General features: G+C 49.1%; 1 protein-coding gene across 1 annotated transcript in view; it reads right to left on the bottom strand.

Annotated features, from left to right (window-relative positions):
• The window catches only part of NPR1 (natriuretic peptide receptor 1), an 845,985-nt gene extending 834,051 nt beyond the window's left edge, over positions 1–11,934 (bottom strand). Inside the window, exon 1 of the mRNA XM_078671023.1 lies at positions 10,682–11,934. Coding sequence (XP_078527149.1) covers positions 10,682–11,381 — 700 coding nt within the window. The 5' untranslated portion in view covers positions 11,382–11,934. The remainder of the gene's footprint in view (positions 1–10,681) is intronic.
• Positions 11,935–15,055: the final 3,121 nt, after the last annotated feature.

Here is a 15,055-nt window from a genome sequence, read left to right as displayed (position 1 = left end):
GAAGAGAAGAGAAGAGAAGGAGAGAAGAGAAGAGAAGAGAAGAGAAGAGAAGGAGAGAGAGAAGAGAAGAGAAGAGAAGAGAAGAGAAGAGAAGAGAAGGAGAGAGAGACGAGAAGAGAAGAGAAGAGAAGAGAAGGAGAGAGAGAAGAGAAGAGAAGAGAAGAGAAGAGAAGAGAAGAGAAGAGAAGAGAAGAGAAGGAGAGAGAGAAGAGAAGAGAAGAGAAGAGAAGGAGAGAGAGAAGAGAAGAGAAGGAGAGAGAGGGAAGAGAAGAGAAAAGAAGAGAAGGAGAGAGAGAGAAGAGAAGAGAAGAGAAGAGAAGGAGAGAGAAGAGAGAAGAGAAGAGAAGAGAGTGCAGGGAAGAGGAGAGTGGACTGTGGCAAAACACGATAGAGACGCGAGGAGAGAGAAGAGAGGGGACACAGTGCGGGGCCGAGGGATCCATGGAATATGGAACGAGTGACCCCAGAGGGTAGAAATGAGACGGGTGCGGGCGGGAGTGTGAGCTCAGAGGCAAGAAACGAGTCCAAGGAGGAGAGGTGAGAACATGCACCGGGAGGGGTTAGACAGGCGCGGAGAGGACGAGTGACAGCAGCGGAGAGAGCCCGGAGGACACATGACACCGGGAGAGAGCGCAGCGCAGGCATGAGCAGCGAGTAGAAAAGAGAGTGCAGGCTCAGAACAAGGTACAGGTGAGATCAGAGAGCAAAGACCATGAGATGGACGAGAGACCGATGACGGAAGTGAGAGAGAGCAGGGTTACAGGGTACGGAGAAAGAAGTGAGGCTGGGTACGGTTGAGGGTAGAGAGAGAGTACGGGGAAGGGGCGAGAGGCGGGGTACGGGAAGGGTAGAGAGTACAGAGGAGTCGTTGCTTCCAGCAGGGGCAGTGGAGCGGGCACCGCCAGCAGCATCCAGGGGCGCTGCGCCCTCTACTGCGCCTCGCCCTACCTGCTCAGTACTGTGTGCGCTGTGAGAGGCCAGGACACGCTGAGGACGCGGAGCCCGGGGAGGGGTGAGGGGCGGAGAACCCGTGCCAATGGCGCATGAGGGACTCGGTGAGGCGGCCCACTTCACTCGTGCGCAGCTGGCACTAACATGGTGCAGCCGTTACTAGTCACAGCAAAGAGTCCTAGCACTGAATGGGCATGGAGTCTGATATCATCTGCTTCAATGCACACTGATGGGCATTGTCAGCCACTGGCATACAAAAACAATGTGACGACGAACTGACCCTGTCGGGTAGTGTGAGACCGATGCCACCACTGAAAGGGTTCCTGGAAGATGGAACTGGCGGGCAGTTGGGCGCTGTCGGGCAGTGCGGGATGATGCCCCTGATAGAAAGTAGGGACTGCCAATTTGGGGCATTTGAGGATCTCCCCAAGTGGGCAGTATGAAGAACGGGTAGTTGGGGGGGTGGGGGGGTGTAGTTGCAAATGATGGGCAGTTTAAGAAGGTACCACAATGAACAATGTGAAAAACAGGCTGTGGGGTTCGGAATGGTAAAGTCACACGGGTGGACAGTGTTAGAATGTGACACTGTTGGGTAACGTGAAAAACTGGGGTTGGGCAGTGTGAACATCTGGCACTGGTGCGCAGGGTGAGGTAAGGACATTGATGGGCAGTGTGACAGCTGGCGGTCAGTGTGAGGAACTGCCACTGATGGAGTGTGAGGTGCTGGCACTGGTGAGCAGCGTGTGAGGCACTTGCGACAGAAGCCAGTGTGAGAAGCTGGCACTGGTGAGCAGCGTGGGGCACTGGCAACAGAAGCCAGTGTGAGAAGCTGGCACTGGTGAGCAGCGTGGGGAACTGGCAACAGAAGCCAGTGTCAGAAGCTGGCACTGGTGGGCAGTCTGAGGCCCTGGCATCAGAAGCCAGTGTGAGAAGCTGGCACTGGTGGGCAGTCTGAGGCCCTGGCATCAGAAGCCAGTGTGAGAAGCTGGCACTGGTGGGCAGTCTGAGGCCCTGGCATCAGAAGCCAGTGTGAGAAGCTGGCACTGGTGATCAGTTTGAGGAACAGTCCCTGGCATTGGCGGGCTGTTCGAGAAGCTGGCACTGGGTGGCAGTGTGAGGTGCAGACACAGAGCTGTTGTCAGGATGAGAAACTGGCGCCGGGGGCAGTTTTAAAAGCAGTCAACAATAATCAGACCCAGAAAGGAACTTTGTGAAGTTGGCACTTAAGTATAATACGTCTGGCAATGTTGATTCCCACCAATTCACGCCAAACCCCTCCTTCGCTCAAAGCGCCTAGAGGCGGTTAAGATTACTTAATAATACTCTATTGATTTAGATCTCACTGAGACCAACAATATTAACAAAGAGGTAAGGCACCAACAATTTACAAAACACATCATCAACAAGTATTACATTTGAAAAAAAGGAAAGAATTAAAAAAGGTTATAGAACGCAAACTCCTTTGAAGGAGTCTTTACCAATGATATAAATTCATCAAATGCAAACACGTTATATTTTAAATACAGGGGTGGTTTAAAAAACGAGTTCTGGCCTCCACCACTGTCTATACATACTATACACTGTCTATACATATACATATACATATATATATATACTTATATATACATATATACATATACATATACTGTCTATACATACTATACAATGTCTATACATATACTTATACATATATATATATATATATATATATATATATATATATATATATATATATATATATATATATATATACACACACACACATTAATACTTATATATATAAATACATATACATATACTGTCTATACATACTATATACACTGTCCATATATACTATCGCAGTAGGGCCGATATGTTTTTAGTGTAAAACGGAAGCTTGCTGAGTGGCTCCAGAGACGCCGAAACGCTATGTTTCTTTCAGCTCCCTCGTCACTTCCTCCCCGTGGCTTCCTATAAGCGCCTCATTACCGGGGCTTCCGGTGCCCTGGGGCCCTTTCTGGGCAGAAGACAATTACTGGAATTACCCACAGTGGGGCTCTTAAAATCACCCCGGCATCACCTGTGCTCGAGAGAATAGACGCCCAGGCCCCCAAACTGTTATCCCTTGCAGCAGGAGGGGCCTTCTTTTTTTGTGGCGGGGGGAGGGGGTCTCTGTGTAGCTGTTGTTTCCCGATGCTGATTCACAGCGTCACTCCCAAAAGTCACAACACTGCGAATGAGCGCGCAACCACTGACCCGAAAATGAGGTGATGAAAAGATTCCAACAATATGAATTTCCAGATCGTGTCTGGGGTCCCCCGTGGCCCCTAAGGGGCGCCTCTCATTTCAAGCTGGGGGCTTATTCACAAGCCCCTTGCGCCACCCTTCCGTCATTTTTCCCATGTTAAAAATGACGCAAAAGTGGCGCAAGGGGCTTGTAAATCTGGCTGGGGTTCCTTGTACTTACGCCACTGGCGGGCTGTCAACGACGATTTTGTGTCGCGCGTAAAAGTGGTGTTATCGCTGTGTCTAAGATCTGTCATTTTTTGGAAATAAGGACTATGAGAAAGAGGCAACAAGTGATTTGCCCAAGATCACACCATAAAACACGCAGTTGCATAAGAGCCTTACGCACAGAAATAGCATTAATTTTCTACATCGCCTCATACTTCACATCTGTCTAAGTTCTGTGCAGGTGCAGCTGTCACCCAGTGTGTAGCGCTAGATTACCGACCCGGGGAGGATGAAGAGTCCAGTCTGCCTTACACTGATTTAAAGACGTGGCCTAAAGATCGCAGCATTTTTCATCAGCACGCGTACTGCCTGAACGCTTCGCGGTTTGTACCAACGCCACATTTGTTCTGGCGAAGGATCCGCGAATGTTGACAATTTAAGCTTCATAACGTGTTTTAGCCATTGCACCACATTTTCTTCTCAAGGAAAACAATGGCGTGTATTTTATAGAGTGGTCTGTCATTTCGAGGCGCTAAACACAACAGGTGTTACTCTCACGTAATGCAATAGCCTTCAGGCCATCGACCAAGAAAGGATGGAAGCCGGCACTGACCGGCTTGAGTCCGAATTTAGTCCGAATTCGTGGGCTGCGCATCACCACCAGGTGTCAGAGGCAACCGATAATTCACGGAGCCTTCTAGGCGCTAGACGGGTTGACACTTGTTTGCTTTAAACATCGGTCTTTCCAGGTCCTCCTTGTACACTAACGTACGTACGTCCGTCCGTTCGCCCGCCCGCCCGTCCATCCATCCATCCATTTTTCTTCATATATATTTGTTTAAGGTGCTTTCTGTCAATATTCGAGCCGTTGTCTCCCGGGCGAGCACAGAAAGATGCCAGGGTGTTGTGGTACTCGGGTGCCCACGGGAGTACCCGCGTGGTCTTGACAACTTGAACCACATTGCCCGAGATGCCCACTCCTTGCACGAGTGCCTAGACGCCTTGCTTAACTGTGAACCCTCCTGCCCCCCCCCCCCCTCACACACCTGTTGTGACCTGTGTGTTTCTCTGGGTGGTTTCTCCAGGCGGGCTCGGCTTTTATTCAGGCGGCCCCTTTTCGTCTGAACAGTGCCATGGGTCAGTCAGGCAATGACTTAGTGCTGCTTTAGGAGCTCCGAAAAACCCAAATAAAAGCTGCTGTGTAAAACACAAGTCGCGTATCCGCTAAAAGGCGCGGTCCTTCGAGGACGCGGGTTTTGAGAGTGAAACCTTTTTCGTTTCTATAGGATATAAAAATAGTCCCTGGGCACCGTTTGCTTTTGGTTCCGCGTAGAGTAATATCTCTTGGGCCGGCGGAAGGCGAACGATTCCCGCTTCAGCGCCTGGTCTCGGGCGAGTCTAGCGCCGCCTGGCGGGCAAAGAAGGCGCCTTCTCCCATTGCGCGGTCGCCCTCAGGTGATGTATGGTGGGGGGGGGGGGGGCTCTACCTGGGACTTAGGTCTCCTCTCGGATGCCCGCCCCGGCCACAACCCTACTGCAGCGGGTCCTCACTTCGGAGGTCCTCTTTTTTTTTTAATACAGAGTTTTTTATAGTGCGAACTTGACCCGACCCGAATCGGGTATCAGAGCGCTACACATCGCACCAGTTGCATTACATAAGACATTCATTCTTTGTTAGGCACGGGGAGATGAATTGATTTGTCCAGAATCACAAGGTGTTCAGCGTCGTTGCCGAGACTCGAACCCGGTTCCCCAGTTTCAACGTCCACTGCCCTAGCCGATAGGCCAACTCCTTTCTGACAGAAGTTAAGTAGTGCTTCACTTAGGCAATGAGTACAGTAAGTAGTGTGGTCGTCCTTTCAGACAACAAACCACAGGACTAGGGTCACCTCTTGAAGAACTGATCTTAGCAGTAGGCGGTACAAAAGGGGGTGGTGATAGACGGAGCATCTGAACCAATCAAACACTCACACCCAGTCAACAGATCTGGGTTTAATCCATCACCGTTCTTTAGCTCACTCTGCCACCCCAGTTCAGACATGGCCATATGCAAATCAGTCTGACCCTGTGCCTCATGGGAACAGTCCAGCCCGAACTGCCAAGCCATGCCTTCCCTGGACCGGAAACAAACTTTCTAGGACCGGTTTCTGGCATTTCAGCCGTCTCCAGCCCTTTTTGCTTGAACACAGTGGAAAAATGAGCAAGGGACTCACGTCTGAGCATACCCTGCCAACTTATGGCGAACAAAGCGGTACAAAAGGGGGTGGTGATGGACGGAGCATCTGAACCAATCAAACACTCACACCCAGTCAACAGGTCTGGGTTTAATCCATCACCGTTCTTTAGCCTACTCTGCCACCCAAGTTCAGACATAGCCATATGCAAATCAGTCTGACCCTGTGTTTTATTGGTTCAGATGCTCCGTCCATCACCACCCCCTTTTGTACCACTGTGTTCGCCATAAGTTGGCAGGGTATGCTCAGACGTGAGTCCCTTGCTCACTTTGCCACTGGATTCAAGCAAGCCGGGCTGAAGACAGCTGTAATGTCAGAAACCGGTCCTAGGAAGTTTGTTTCCGGTCCAGGGAAGGCATGGCTTGGCAGTTCGGGCTGGACTGTTCCCATGAGGCACAGGGTCAGACTGATTTGCATATGGCCATGTCTGAACTGGGGTGGCGGAGTGGGCTGAAGAACGGTGATGGATTAAACCCAGATCTATTGACTGTGTCACCTGTTGAAGTAGAGTCCACTTTTGGTGCTTACACGTAGGGTCAACTCTTAGGTGATCACACACGGGTAGGCTGTTCTCTCAGAAGACCAATCATAGGCTGAGGGGCACCTCTTAAATGATCAACTACAGGAGTAAAGGACCCCTCATTGGTATAAACACAGAAGTAAACAAACCAATCCTGGGCGAATGTTCCCAGGAGTAAAGGACCTCTCCAGGGAAAAATGACCACAGCGGTAAGGAACCCCTCATGGATGATAGACCATAGGTGCAAGGGACCCATCAACGTTGTTAGACACAGGAGTAAGGGACCACTCCTAGAAGAATGCCCAAAGGAGTACGGTAGCATTTCTTGATGAACGACTACAGAAGTAAGTGGCCACCCCTGGATGATAAACGCAGAAGGAAGTGACCACTTCAGGATTCATGACCACAGGAGTAAAGGCCACGTCTGAATGAATGACCACCGGTGTAACTGACCACACATGGATGATAAACACAGGAGTAATATATATTACATATATTACATATTGTATGAATGACCACAGGGGAAGGGACTTCTGCTGGAAGAATGACCACAGAAGTTTAGGACCCCTCATGGATGACAAACCACAGAAGTAAGGGACCACTTACACAAGAATGACTATAGGAGAAGAATTCTCTGTGATGTGACCAGCCGCAGACGTGGCACTGGCTGAGAGAACTGATCACAAGAGAATGACCCCTCTGGAAGACACATCAGAGGAGAGATGGAATCTGCTTGGATGAGCAACTGCAGATGAAAGGGACAGGCAACTGCAGGAAGAAGGAACTCCTTTTGGGTGACTGACCACAAGAATGAGGGAGCTGCTTAGATGAGTGACGATCAACCACAGGAGATAGACACCGCCATGGAGGATCAAACACAGAAGCAAGGGTCTCTCCTTCAACATTCATCACAGGAATCAGGGTCCAATTCAATGATCAATTACAGGAGTAAAGGACCCCTCTTGGATGATCAATCATAGGAGTAAATGACCCCTCTTGGATGATCAATCATAGGAGTAAATGACCCCTCTTGGATGATCAATCATAGGAGTAAATGACCCCTCTTGGATGATCAATCATAGGAGTAAATGACCCGTCTTGGATGATAAAGCACATGAAGAAAGGGCCCCTCCTGGATGATTGGCCATTGGAATAAAGGACCCCTGTAGCATGAGCAACCATAGGAGTAAAGGGCCCCTTGTGGATGAGCCGTTACAGAGGTCAATGACCCTTCTTAAATGGGCAGGCATCGGAGTAAAGGAACCCTCTTTGATGGTTGACCACCGGAGTAAAGGACCCCTTTAGGACGACCAACCATAGCAGTAAAGGAGCCCACCAGGAGTAAAGGGTCCGTCCACGAATAAATGACCCCTCCAGGAGTAAAGGACCCTTTTAGGATGATCAAACACAGCAGTAAAGGAACCCACCAGGAGTGAATGGCCCCTCCGGGAGTAAAGGAGCCCCACACGAGTAAAGGACCCCTATTTGATGGTTGACCATAGGAGTAAATGACCCCTTTAGGACGATCAACCATAGCAGTAAAGGAGCCCTCTAGGAGTAAAGGCCCCTTTGATGGTAACCACATAAGTAAAGGACCCCTGTAGCATGATCAAGCATAGGAGTAAAGAACCCCTTGTGGATGATAAACCACAGCAGTAAAGGTGCCCTCTAGGAGTAAAGGAACCCTCTTTGATGGTTGACCATAGGAGTAAATGACCCATTTAGGACGATCAACCATAGCAGTAAAGGAGTCTGCCAGGAGTAAAGGGCCCCTCCAGGAGTAAAGGAGCCCCACAGGAGTGAAGGACCACTATTTGATGGTTGACCATAGGAGTAAATTACTCCTTTAGGACGGTCACCCACAGCAGTATAGGAGCCCGCCAGGAGTAAAGGTCCCCACCAGGAGTAAAGGAGCCCTCCAGGAGTAAAGGACCCCTATTTGATGGTTGACCATAGGAGTAAATTACTCCTTTAGGACGGTCACCCACAGCAGTATAGGAGCCCGCCAGGAGTAAAGGTCCCCTCCAGGAGTAAAGGAGCCCTCCAGGAGTAAAGGACCCCTATTTGATGGTTGACCATAGGAGTAAATGACCCCTTTAGGACGATCAACCATAGCAATAAAGGAGCCCGCCAGGAGTAAAGGAACCCTCTTTGATGGTAACCACAGAATTAAAGGACCCCTGCAGCATGATCAAGCATAGGAATGAAGAACCCCTTTAAGAGGATAAACCATAGCAGTAAAGGAACCCTCGAGGAGTAAAGGACACCTCCTGGATGAGCAAATATAAGTGTAAGGGGCACCTCTTGGAGGACAGGCCATTGGAGTAAAGCCCCCACTAGGTTGATCAACCATAGAAGTAAATGACCCTTCTTGGATGACTGACCACAGGACAAGGGACCAGCCCTGGACAACTCATAACAGGAGCTCCTGGACGATAGAACACAGACGTAAGAGAACCCTGATGGGCAGCGGACTACAGGATTAGTGCCCCATCTCGGATGATTGACGACAGAAATAAGGAATCCCTCTAGGGTGTTGGACCGTAGGAGACGGTCTTCTCTTGGGTGAACATGCACTGTAGATGGACCTCTTCCTGGATCCCTAGTAAGGGCGCGCTCTTTCGGTGACCATTCGTTGGATTATTGGCTACAGAAGCAAGAGGCACAGCCTGAATGATCATCGCCAGAAGGAAGGGACCCCTCTTGGGCAGTGACCATAGGAGTAAGGGACACCACTGGGGCTGTTGGCCAGAGGTGGAAGGAGCACCGCTTGAACCACTGACCGTAGGATTCAGGACCCAGCTGGGACATAGATTTATCTCTTGCAGTTGTTTGGGGCAGTTTTTTGCCGTCTGACCACAGGAGAAATGGAACCCTTGTGAATGACTGACCATGAGAGTGAGGGATACATCTGGAACCATCGACAGTCCATCGCAGAAGTCAGGGGCACCTCTCAGAGATTGGCCATAGAAGTTGAGATCTCTCTTCGGTGTTTGATTACAGGATCACAGATCACCCTTGAAGGTTCACTATGAAATTCAAACCCCTCATCTCCTTAGTTGATCAATCCCAGAAACAGCCTCTTCTTGGATCCCCAAACACCAAGGTAAGACCCTTTTCAGAAACTGACCACCTCCCGGTCAATAACTGGCAACAGCTGCCCCTATTCAATGATTGGCCCCAGGTGCGTGGCCTCTATTTGATGAACTGACCAATGTATAGCAGAGCACTTGGACGACTGACCATAGGAATGGTATGGTGCAGCGGCCAGGGCAGCTGACTTCAGAGCACAGGGTTCATGGTTCGATCTCCGGCTCCGGCGGCAGCTCAGCTCAGCACCATGTGACTCTGGGCAATAGCTCACTTAATTTCCACGACGGCCCCCAGTGCCTTGAGACCCGCAAGGGTGAGTAGTTCGCGCTTTACAAATACGGATTTACATTTATTTAGGAGTAAGATCCCTCTTGGAGGCTTGATCACAGCAGCACAGTCCCCGGCATCCCCGGGAGAACGACCACAGAAGTTGTGTGTCTTAGTGGAAGATTGACGACAGTAGAGGGGCCACTTCTCGTAACCCCCCCATCCAAGTAATGTGTCTCCCTACAAACAGTAGAATCTCCAGTTTGCAAAGGCTGGGTCTCAAACAGATGGAAATTGAAATTTCCCTAGCATGGCGGCAAAATTCTAGCTTTCATTAAGATACACAGAGGTGAATAATGCATGCCTCGGGCACCTGGGACACCCTATTATAGCCTTTCCCCATTTAGGGATTTGTAAGGGGAAGGTGGTGAAAAAGTGTGCAAGGGTGTGGAGTGCACAAGGAAATCAGGAATGCAAATAGAAACAACACAATATAATCCCCACTATACAACACGTGAGAATGGTGGGTGCGAGCTGGTGAGGAAGTTTGAGATTATGGGTTTACAGTCCTAATTTATTGCTCACAAACACTGTCATCTTTTGCAATAAAGGAACTCCCTGCACTCAGCAAACAACTGCTGTATGAACAGGTTTGAAAGAGCTATATGTAAAAATTATTGTAAATACCAATATTGGTTGACATAAATAGGTTGTCCTAAACATCGTTAGCAAAATGAGCTTCCCATTGGGTGTAGATTTTCTATTATTAACTCACATATGGTCATGTTTTTGTAAAAGATAATTGCGACACAATATTTCTATGCTCTTCTGATACCAACATTCTGGTGCCACACCTTGTGGGAGTGCTTTTGAGCCACCAGAATGGCCAAAAGTGATTTAACACTCTCGAATGAAACTGACAGAAATAAATCTAGAGTGGTGTGCAGAACCCGACATGGCTCATGTCATATGCGGCTTCGACGCCCTCTCTGGCACTCAAATCACTTTCATATTTCACTATACTAATTCACCACTAATCCTTTATGGGTTCCAGAGTAGCATGCAACTCGCAGAAAAAGCACTTTGATGCCTCGTCAGGGGCAGTAAGCGCTATTTTAATGCAATTACAATACAATACAATATACCCCAATGGGTGTGATGGCACTGCCACCGGCATACTCACTTCTGCCTTTCTGCTTGATGTCTTGGATGACCGACGTGTAGTTGGCCATATCCTTCTCCTTGAACTGCATGTCCACCACGGTTAAGTTTTTAAATTTTGGCAGCTCCACGTAGAGCCCCTCAACGGTAAAATAACACGGCCGGTCGTCCATCTTCCCGTCCATGTAGATGATCATAGCGCGGGTGGTCCAGTTGAACTGCTGGTGGATTAGGCTCACAAACTCGCCCAGCTTGGTGTGGCTTGGCCCCGTCCTGGTGGTCAGCGGGTACATACTCTTGTCGTCGATGCCGAAGGCCGCTGCCCCAGCAGTAATGAGTGGCATTTTCCAGTGGCCGGTGAAGCGAGCCACGGGCGCCGAGGTGTAGACACATCCTGGCCCGATGAAGGCGTTGGGCTTGTAGGCGAACTTCAGGTCAACGGCTGTGAAGGGCGCTGCCGAGTCGGAGCAGTTGCCATTCTTGTCCTCGCTGTTGCCAAACACGGACTGGACGTGAAGACCGGCCAGTAGCTCAGGATCCTGGTTAATCTTGTCGATGGCCAGCAAGATAGCCGGCCCCACCCGCGGCCATGCCCATGGGTAGACAAGATTTTGCTTCGGCAACACTACGGCCAAAGTGAGGTTCTCCACTCTAACCTCGCAACCGACCAAGGAGCAAGCCACCAAGCCAACGACAACCCAGACGACTCGCAGCAGCCTCATCGCGTCCTACCCAAGTCAACCATCCAGTTGGGCAACTTTCATCGTTGGCAGTCGACCACACTTCGACGACTTCCTTATAGGATCCCAAAGCCGCCCTTTCGCAGCCTTCAACAATTACCAAGCCAGCTTTTCCAAAAGTGTGCCAATTTCCAGAGGGTACCAGTTGTCCAACGTTCACCCCTGAACACCAAAAAATCCAAATCCAACGCTCCTGTGTCTTCTAAATCCTCCTAGTGCGAGCTTTTCCACTCCATCGTCCCTTATGGGTTCTTGACGCTTCCTGAAGACACAACTAACTTTTGATGGTTTGTGTCCTCCTAAAATTAGGGACCACCCGAGCCAACAAGCCTTGGAAGGTTGACTCCCCTGGCAAGTTGTGTCTCAAGCCCCTCGGGGTATCCAATGTCGTCTCCGACCAGGACCTGCCGGAGTCGCCACCTCCTGCCGGTAACGGGGTGTGAAGTCGCCCGGGGGAGGGCTCGCACGCCGGGCTCCGAGAGCGCTCCGTCCGCTTCCCAGCGCTGGAAGTGACTGGGAGAGGCAGATTGCGATTATCTGAGCAGGCAGGCGAAGCCGTTTCCTTCCCCGATTCAGTGACAAACCAGAGCTGCTATCATAGACGCGGCTGCTTAACCCTTTCCCCTCCCTCGATCGGGAAAGAGAAGGGGAGAAAAAAACGCGCTCGCCTCCGCTTGAGGAAAAAAAAACACCTGCTGTAAACAAAGACAAAAATAACGGAAACAAGGCGAAAAAAATGCGAATTACGCGTTTGGGCTCTAAGATTTTCCCGGCGCCCTGGCAATACGATGTTAGATCAGCAGAATAGCCCAAAATAAATGTATTTATTGGAGAGGGGAAAAAGTTCCCTGGCAGATTGCGGCTGGTGATTAATCACCCCCCACATCACGTTGCATTCTTGTGTTTAGATGCTTTATCAAGTTGAAGTTTCTAAAAGCTGCGGCGTCGCTGCCCCTTTCCTCACCCCAGGTCCCCTGAGATTTGTGCCCTGTTTTGTTCTTGGAAGGGGTCTGACTCTGGGCGATGTTTGCGCTCCCACCGGAAAAGCCGTTCTGCGCTAATCACCATTTACATTTCTATATGTTTGCTTTCGCCTCCAGCAGCTTCGAAGCGTATAACTCACGGATACATTTTTACTGACCCGAATAGCTGAAAGGTTAAGTCACCCAGGTCTTGGTTATAACCAGTTTAATGTGAACGCACCAGATTTCAGCAGCAGGCGCCTAAACCTGCTCAGCTGTCTCGTCCAGTTTCTAGAATCCAAAGGTTGGCGCCGTCACATACATGGAGATATTTTTGTGGGTGGGCGGGCTCCTGTTAATATTTTTTTGCGTTTTCCGTTCGAAAAAGGTTGTAATGCTACACGTTACAGGGCAATGGCGCTGTGTTGTCGTTTGTAAGGTCTCGTAGCGCTATCGGCGTCCGACACTTTCGCACCTTGGTCTGCGCATGCTGCTTCCGGGTGGGGTTGTCGTTTTGTAGGAGTTTTTACGAAAAACACTTCAATGTATTTCAGATCCTTCGGGTTTGCGTGAAAACACCTTAGGTTTCTGTTAAATCTTTTAACTGGAGCACAGACGCTGAGATTTTTGCCAGTAGAAGACGCTCTGAGGGGGATATGTACAAGGAAGTGGCGGAGTCAGGCGTTAGCCGTCACTTCTGAAACGCAAGGCTGCACCATATTTACAAGGATATGGTGCAGCCTTGTGTTTCCCCATGCGCTGACGCCACAGCGGCACCCTTGCACCAGAGTGCAAGAAAGCCAGCCTTGCGGGGAATGATTGTTTATGTCCAGGAAGGGACACCTTCCTGGACATAAACAAACCTAAAATGCCATTCTGTCACTTTCATGTGTGCTGCTTCATGCAACACACATGAAAGTCACAATATGGCATTTAAAAAAAAAATTGTTTATGTACAGGGAGGGGGACCTTCCTGAACATGAAAAATCCATGGCATTTAGCAAAAACGAGGAGAAATAAAGCATTTCTCCTCGTTTCGCCAGCTTAAGACCAGGTTTTCCCTGGTCTTCATTTTGGCGCTGCCTCCTATGTACAATGCCCTTGTACATAGGGGGCAGCGTCAAAATCAATGGGTGTTGCGGTTGAACACCCACTGCCCACCCTTTTCACGCTAACCATAGTGTGAAAGGGGGCCTTATTTACAAGGCAGCGTTAAGCCCCATTAAGTGACTTATCACTGTCTAGTAAATAAGGCTAAGCTCCTATCGCCACCACAACGTCGATAAAAGTGACGTTGTGGTGGCGATAGGGGCTTGTACATATACCCCTGAGTGTGTTATTGCACACCCTGCCACGTTGTTATTGGTTCTCAGTTCACCTTGTATTTCCCTATTAGCTCTATGGCCAATGTCAGGGCGGGAGACCAGAGCTCCTTTTAACAGCTCTGTCTTTCTGCGTTGGGTCCCCTACGCCCAGGCCAGGGCTTTAAGAGGGATGCAAAAACTGGGGGGAAGGGGTCTCTCAAAGGGGCAGGGCCAATGTAATTAAGGGCGGGGCTTAAAACCCATATGCGAAAAATCTGTGCTTAGCATAGTAAGCCGCCCAACTAGTATTTTGCTGCTTCTGTCATTGCTTCCAGATATATGATACAACAAGTAACATTACACCTACAACAAGCCGGCAGTATTGGCTTTGTAAATGGTTGTTAGTTGTATAAGCAACAACTATGGCTTTGTTAAATATTATATGACAATCCTTTAGTTCTAAAATGATGAGACTGTGAGAGAACGATAACAGTCTCTTTGAAGTTACCCCAAAGGCAGTGAAGGGTGGCACTGATGCAGAGTTAAGATTTTTTTTCCACCCGGAGAGTGAGGGAAAAATGGAGAGCCCGATACAAACCCGTCTCAGCACCTGCTTTATAGAACTGCCGGTGCTCAACACCGGTGAAACCCGGCCCACTTAAAGCCCTACCAAAAGTTACCTTCCCCACATTTTTTTAGGTCTGACATTAGTTAAGACTTGGCTTTTACTCAGGGCACAAGACCTAAAAAAAAGAAGTGGGGGGTCTAACCAAGTTAGGCAGTATGCAAGTGACATCATGGCGCATGACATCACAGAGCTGCATCACAGGAAGTGGCATCACAACCCATAACCTCACAGGATGTGGCATCCCCAGGAGTGACATCAGATCTTAACACATCACACATATGTTTCACAGGTCTCTCATGAGTACATTTGAGTGCATTACGAGATTTAACAAATGAGAGTTTGTGTCGGGGTTGTGCCAAAAAAGTGAAGCATCCCCCGATGCAAAATGTGGGCCTCAATTTACACATTTATTTTGTACAAACTCTGCCACAAAGAAATTGACAACAAGGAGACATGTGGCAGTAAATATATTCTGTTTAATTGGCTGCAAAGTCTGAATTATTAAATACCTTATGGGGTTAAGGCACCTGCTGCAGGGATCTTTGTGTACCCAGGAAATCCCAAGGAACAATAATAACAGTAGGGCAATTTTGGAGGGTAATGCATTTGCTGGACAGATATGTGTTTTCTCTAGTCCCAGTTTTGAATCAAAGTAGCATTGCGGGTTAATGCGTCTCCTGCGAAGCACATCATTTAACTTGCAGATGACAGACTGTTATTTTATGTAGCTAGGTAAGTGGATTACTGTTTTTAACACAGAGA

The sequence above is a fragment of the Lissotriton helveticus genome, chromosome 12 (genome assembly GCF_964261635.1).
Source record: "Lissotriton helveticus chromosome 12, aLisHel1.1, whole genome shotgun sequence".
In the NCBI taxonomy this organism is placed as follows: domain Eukaryota; kingdom Metazoa; phylum Chordata; class Amphibia; order Caudata; family Salamandridae; genus Lissotriton; species Lissotriton helveticus.
This window is presented reverse-complemented; position numbering and strand designations above follow the sequence as displayed.